General features: G+C 37.1%; 1 protein-coding gene across 5 annotated transcripts in view; it reads left to right on the top strand.

Annotated features, from left to right (window-relative positions):
• The window catches only part of LOC102248818 (fatty acid desaturase 2-like protein FADS2P1), a 30,769-nt gene that overhangs the window by 18,077 nt on the left and 5,434 nt on the right, over nucleotides 1-7,258 (top strand). For all 5 annotated transcript variants that reach the window (XM_005885144.2, XM_014532440.1, XM_014532442.1 and 2 more), the window contains 4 exons: nucleotides 2,754-2,814; nucleotides 3,920-3,996; nucleotides 4,189-4,286; nucleotides 5,463-5,559. In XM_005885144.2, the coding sequence (XP_005885206.2) occupies nucleotides 2,754-2,814; nucleotides 3,920-3,996; nucleotides 4,189-4,286; nucleotides 5,463-5,559 (333 nt within the window). The remainder of the gene's footprint in view (nucleotides 1-2,753; nucleotides 2,815-3,919; nucleotides 3,997-4,188; nucleotides 4,287-5,462; nucleotides 5,560-7,258) is intronic.

Below are 7,258 nucleotides of genomic sequence, written 5' to 3' on the forward strand. Positions count from 1 at the left end.
AGAAAGGCCTATTGCCTTGTTTTGGAAAGATCAAGCTAGAGCTTCCAACTTCACACGTGTTCTGAAAAATCTCTCTTTTTAAGTCCAGGATGTGGATTTGAAATAACTGAACCTGGGATTGTAAAATTAGGAGGTGTGGAGTGCATGACTCTTATGTCCTTAAAAGTCATTCAGTACAACCTCCTAGTGTAAGAAATAAAGCTCATATCACTCTGCTTGAGCAATCCTGATGACAAGCAGATACCTGCCCACTTCCTGTCACTAGCTTTGAAGCAACATATGCTAATGTTAGGTAGTAAAACCAGGTGATGTGAGGTCAGCAATGACTCTCCAAGAATATAGAGACATTCACTCAGGGAAACAGGTCAGTACATTCAATAAGCACTAAAGTACAAATATCTAAATCTCTAATTATTTCAACTAATTCTATCTCAGTTAGAAGAAACAATGCTATTCACTTTAGTTTGTGTTTATTTTGGTACATTTACACATGAACCACAGCCCAAATGCTTCTTAAGATACTTAGAGACCACACCTGTAATTTATATTTTTTAAAATATAGAAAAATGAAGGAAAAAGTCAACTCCAGAATTTCTCAATGGTTGATATTTTTAAAAACCTCACTTAATGTCATCATGTAAAGGACAATCAACAAGTTTCTTTGAAGTCTTCATTCAATTGAGGAGGTCTGAGGACATGGATCCTGGGAGTTGGGTACTTAGGAAGAATCTGCTATGTTCCTAGGACTATGACTATTCTGGAGTTTTATAAAAATAAGAATCTAGCTTAGTCAGTTGCTGTCTGGGTCTTGTAGTACTCTTTTTTCCATCTGAATTAGGAAATAAATTCTCTTGCCTATATTTTGAAAAACAAAATCCATGGCTGTGATTGTGAATTAGTTGCTTTTGACCATGACTCCACAAACAAATTGGACCTCTCTGATGTTTGTGACCTTCATGCTCATCACTAAAATTGTGACATTTGATTTATCATCCCCCCTGACAAAGAGAGATTTGTCTCACTGAAGTTCATGAAGCAGCTTGACCTTCTTCAGAAGGGGCTTCTCTAGGGCTTCACAAATTATTGGGGCCACCTCCCCAAGTTTTACAGTTGCTCTTGGGACATATCCCTAGCATCTTAGGGATCTATATAACATAATTTCAAAGCTACTGCACAAAACATTACTTAAAATTATTTATACTCTAAAATTCAGTTGTTTCACGTCAAAAAATAGTTCTGATGAGTCTAGAATATTTGCATTCTCACATTTTATTGTCAATATTTCTATTACTTTCTTCAAACATTCATTCTTTCAACAAGCATTAATTAAATCTTCTATGTGCCAGTTCCTATGCTCCTGGAAGACTTAGCATCCTCCTTTGGAATGACACTCAAAATGAGCCTTTCGCCCTAACCGGTTTGGCTCAGTGGATAGAGCGTTGGCCTGAGGACTGAAGGGTCCCAGGTTCGATTCCGGTCAAGGGCATGTACCTTGGTTGCGGGCACATCCCCAGTTGGGGGGTGTGCAGGAAGCAGCTGATAGATGTTTCTCTCTCATCGATGTTTCTGACTATCACTTTCCCTTCCTCTCTGTAAAAAATCAATAAAATATATTTTTTTTTAAAAAACAGCCTTTCTCCTAGCTTTGCTAACTCTCAAACTTTCTTCATGTATTTCCTTTTCCACTTTCCTACTACTTAAATATTTGGAAGTTTGAGAGTAATTAAAAAAACAGCCTTTCTCCTAGCTTTGCTAACTCCCAAACTTTCTTCATGTATTTCCTTTTCCATTTTCCTACTACTTAAATATTTGGAAGTTTGAGAGTAACTGCAAATAGCTATTATTATGTCATCACCATGATATTTCTTTTATTTATAACAATATGAGAAGAAAGGATCAGACCTACTTTCCAAATAAGAGAAGAAATCTATATGTAGGTGGGAAAGTATTAAAAGAATGGGGAAAGCAAGAGTCAAACCTTGCCCATAGTGTAACTGAGTGAATATACAGATAAAATATACAGCAGGATGTGACTTACCATTCATTCATTCAATTAAATATTTATTGAGTGCCTGCTAGTTATTGAAGATATAACCATTACTTTTATTCCTCCTCTCAAGGTATTTTCTGTCTTCATGCACTGAGAACAGATTAAATGAATGAAGGAGACCCATAGAAAATAAATCAAATTTCCAGTACTGATATATATAATATCACTGTGCTTTACAAATAGTAAATTACAGCATGAGATCCATGATCAGAACACAAATGAGGAAAGATGGAACAGATAGGGGAAGCCATGCCTGTATCTTTTATCACATGGTATCTATTGAATGAATGTAGATAGAGACTGAGCTTCAAGCAGAATTGTAAACACCACTGTTAAAGAAGAGCTAGAAAAATTCATCAGAAATGTGCCTTTTCAATCACCACTCCACAGAAGGACCAAAAAAAATCTCAAAATGGCTTCTATGGTAATAAAATTTTTAAAAAATGATCATAATCCACATAGTCAAATGGAATAAACCATCTATACAAGAATTGTTCATATTTAATTAAGGCAAAAAGATGCCACAATATTTCTCCCCACTCCACCTCTGCTTCTTCTAGTGCCTTAAGTTCAACAACCAATGAACTCTGATCAGATGGCTTTTTCTGTAGAGATTTTAGACACTCACAAACACACAGATGTCCTCGAGTGTAATGGCCAGAAGTATTGTCTCTTATTTAAGTTTTATTCTCTCTCCATTCAGTATGGCAAGAAGAAAATCAAATACATTGACTATGAAAAGCAGCACCTTTACTTCTACATGGGTGAGTCTCCTTGAAGCCAAATTCCTTATCATTCCATTTCCTTAAAGCAAGCAGTAGTCAAGCTAGAAGACATGACTGGTGTGCTCTCACAGAGAGACCAGCCCATGTTATCTTATAACTGAGAAAAGCAGAATGCCTTCTTTTAGACTTGCTGGAGTGGAAAAGTGAAAAGGAAAAATGGAGAAGCAAATAGGAATCTTTAATAGGCATTTCATCACTCTGGATATTGGGTAGGGAAGGAAATGCTCTGATAAGGATGGAAGACAGGATGCCAATCAAAGAGTCTTGAATCTAGGACTCTAATTGTGGAAAGACTAAACACCTACAAGAAGAAAAGAATAAAGTCCTTAAGGAAGCCATTTCTGGGTCATAGAAGATACATCTCAGAGGGACAGAGAAAGCATTTACAATTGTAAGATTTCTAACATAAATGCTCTAAGAAAAGAAAGGCTTCCCAGGGATGTGGCCCTGAGCTGTTAGAAACTATGCTAGTATTTCTTCAAGTTTCTTAGTATGTGGGATGGAAGAAATCGTTTGTGCTGAGAGGTTACATAGTTTGAGAGTTTGCAGGTGGGCACAGCCTAGTCTAGAAGAGGACTCAGAGGACCTGACTAAAGTGTGGTCAAGGAGAGAGTCTGTCAAAACCCAAAGGTTCTCCATAAGACTTGTTTGTGCTCTGGCCTCACTGATCCTGGGGGAAAGGCAGGTAAATGATTCTTAAGCCAAGAAAGGAGTACAGCTTCTTTATTTCTGCTACCTTGACATATTGTGACCAGGCCCTATCCTGAGGATTGTGAAGGATGGAAGGTTTCCATAGACCTTGAGATAACTTGAAAGCTCACAGCAAAAGCTCTTTTAGGATGCCCCCATCAAGAATGACTCAAATCTTGAAAGCTTCCCTAGTCTTCTTGAGGGAGCTTGAACCAAATTCCTGGTTCAGCCTCGTAGAATCAAAATATCCCATTTTGGATCTCAAGCTTGCTGTCTTTCTCAGAGGCAACATTGAAGGGTGGCATGTTAAGGAGAAAGAGCCCTGCTGACTTGCACTGAGGACACATTCTACTCATTTGTTCAACACATTTTTTGTTATTATTGTTGTTTTCAGTTGGGCTTCCCCTCCTCATGCCAGTATATTTCAACCTGCAATCCATGCAAGTGATGTACCTCGGAAGATATTGGAGGGTGAGTAACAACTCATTCTCTGAAGCTAAATCAAGTAGAAAATGGGAAATGAAAATGCTTAGTCTCTTCCAGATAGAGCTTTTTGAATAGCAAGACATAAGATTTAGCCAGTACATGAAGGGATCCTAGCCCAATGAAGGGGAAATGAGATTGTGTTCAGAGCATCTAACTTTCAGGCACTTCTCTCTGCAGGACATTGTCTGGGTCAGCAGTTTTTACATCCGCTATTTCATCACATTTGGCCCTTTCTATGGAATCTTCGGAACAGTATTGCTCATATATTTGGTCAAGTAAGAAAGCAAGAATATCCACTTATTCCCTAGATAATTCTCTTATCTTCCTTATCTAATTCATTTGTGATTAGCATAAGATTATGACACCATGCCCCATTCTCTGTAACTGTGAAGAAGAAAAAAAAGTTGAAATATTTGAGTAAGAAGTGCTCCTTAGAAAAAAATATTGGCCCGATCTCTTTTTGTTCCCATTTGCTTAATTCCCAATTAAGTATTTCACCTGACCCCAAAATCTTTTAAAACTGTAATCCAGTTGGACATCATAATCCTTCCAAAGATAATGGAAGAGAAGACATTTTTTTAAAAGACACATTTATTCAGCATCATGATCAGACCATTACATTTAGCAATCAACAGCATGGGTGCAAAAAAAAAAATACATTAAAACCCTTTGTTGGAATGCTTTACACTTTCCACAGAACAGAAATTAAAATAACCTGTTATACAATTAGTTACAAATACAGTCCTCGAGTTTTGTTTTGTTTTGTTTTGTTTTTGGCCCACTCACATGAGTATTGTCTAACACATGTCTTTATGACTAGGAATCTTCCCAAAACCAAAATGACTTCCCACTGAATAGCCCTCTTCAACTTCCCAATTTACCCCTTTCATTATTTTACTTTATTATTCTAAATCCTACATAATAATAAAGATAATAATAGCTACTCTGCATTAGGCACTTTGCCAAAGACTTAAGGGGCATTCTCTCATTTGCTGCAATCCTCGCACGATCCTGTATTGTAGATAGTATCATCTTATTTTCTGCTAAGGAAGCTGGAGCTCAGAGAGATTTAATCACTTGCCCAAGGCTACAGAGCTTGTAAGGTCCAATGCAGTACCAAACCAGACCTTGAACCCAGCTCTATCTGATGACAAAGCCTAGGCTGTGCATGCCCTTAAGTTAGGTATTTTTTTATCCTTGCACCAATGCTACAGCAAACTTTGGGGCACTGCTTCTGCACATTAGGCAGTAAGGTAGGTCTTGTGTCCAAATGCCTACTGTGTCATTTCTAGATTTAAAGAGGAAAATAAATGACCACTATTTTACTGGAACCTTGGAGTCACTTTTACTTCCTCCAATACTCAGCCAACTCTGTCAGCAATTATGTAAGCCCAGTGATTGGAACTGTAACACCTCAAGGAGTCATCAATTCCTCCTTTTATTCTCCAAAGGTTTCTTGAAAGTCCTTGGATTGCATGTGTTACGCAGATGAGCCACATACCAATGAAAATGAGCAGAGAGGAGAACAGAGACTGGCTCAGTACTCAGGTAGTAATGAAGCTCCTGGGAGAGGATCCTTCAAAGCATAATGATTTAGAGTCTGGTTATCTCCAATAATATGAATTCATTCTTATCCAATGCTTGCCAGAGACGAAGCACTGTCAACTACTATGCATCGAACTACATGAGATAGGTGCTATGATTACTCCCACATTGCAAATGATAAAATTGAGTCATGAAGAAGTTGGGTAACTTGCATAAGATCACATAGTTAATAGGTGTTACAAACAGGTTTTAAACACAGGAAGTTTGATTTCAGAGCCTTTGCTCTAAACCAAGGGTCAGTAAACTACAGTTCAAGGGCCAAATCTGACCCACTTTCTATTTCTGTAAATAAAGTTTTCTCAGAACACAACCATGTTCATACATTTTTATATTATCTATGAATGCTTTCATGCTACAACAGCAGAATTAAGTAGCTCTGACAGAGAATTAAAATATCTGCAGTTCGATACTTTATAGAAAAGATTTGCTGACCAAGTGACACAGCCTTTCAATTACAGAATGAATTTAACGCCCAAAAGGACACTGGAATGTACCTCATTTCTTTGTATAGGTAGAGAGGCTCAGTGAGGAGACATGACATTCTCTCCAAGCATCTGTGAATGATTCAGAGTTTTAACCAGTGCAGAACAGCCTTCCACCTGCTGTGCCACAATTGACTGGAGAATCCAGTCATAATTCTACTTACTTCTCCAAACTCACTTCCAAGTTCAGTGGACCCTTCCATAGGGCATCAAGTAGTGGTTCTCATATTTTTTGGTTACAGAACCATTTGACACTCTTAAAAGTCACTGCGGACCTGAAAGAGCTTATGTTTATATCAGTTATTTATATTCATGGATATTTACTATAGTTGAAATTAAAACACTTTCAAACATTTATGAATTCATTATTAATTCATTATTAATTAATATAAGAATCAAAGCAATACCTCAGAGTGATGGTGCCATCCTATATTAGTAGCCTCTGGGAAAATCTACTGTACAAGCATGAGAATGAAAATGAAAAGAAAAAAAAAGTCTTAGAAGTATTACAGAAGTAATTTTGACCTTGCAGATCCCCTGAAAAAAGTCCTAGGGAACCCCAAGGTTTTCTGAAGAATGCTTTGAGAAATGCTGACATAGAACAACCACAAAAATAATATTCAAAATGTCAACTCAACTGGAATTAAACTTTAGAAAGGTATTGAGTAAAATAACATTCACAAAGGATCTTAATCTTTGCAGTCTGAAGAAGCCTACAAACTCCTCATGATAATACTTTTCAATGCATAAAATAAAATACATTAGATTACAAAGGAAAATCTTTACATTGAATGTACTTCTAAGCACAGAACCCTTGGTTAAAATCCTTTAATGCCTTATTCCCCATTGAGAAGCCCTTCAATTCCATTCTATGGAAATGGATTCTAACCCCTACAATCTCTCCCAAAATCCTCTATTCTCACTTTCATCTGCCAAGGTCCTCATTGGTGACAGCTTAGTCTTTTGTATCCAAGAGCTGATGGTGACTTAGCCCCCTCAAATTCTATGCACTTTTTCATATCTATTGCCTTATATATACTTCTTAGCAAAATGTCTTATTTGTTTTAAGTTGTAAACTATTTACCTGGGACCACCTATCTTTTTTATTCCTCGTAGTTTCTTACAGAAAAGCGGTAATCAATGAGCACTTATTGAATAAT

The sequence above is a fragment of the Myotis brandtii genome, unplaced genomic scaffold (assembly GCF_000412655.1).
Source record: "Myotis brandtii unplaced genomic scaffold, ASM41265v1 scaffold892, whole genome shotgun sequence".
Lineage (NCBI taxonomy): Eukaryota > Metazoa > Chordata > Mammalia > Chiroptera > Vespertilionidae > Myotis > Myotis brandtii.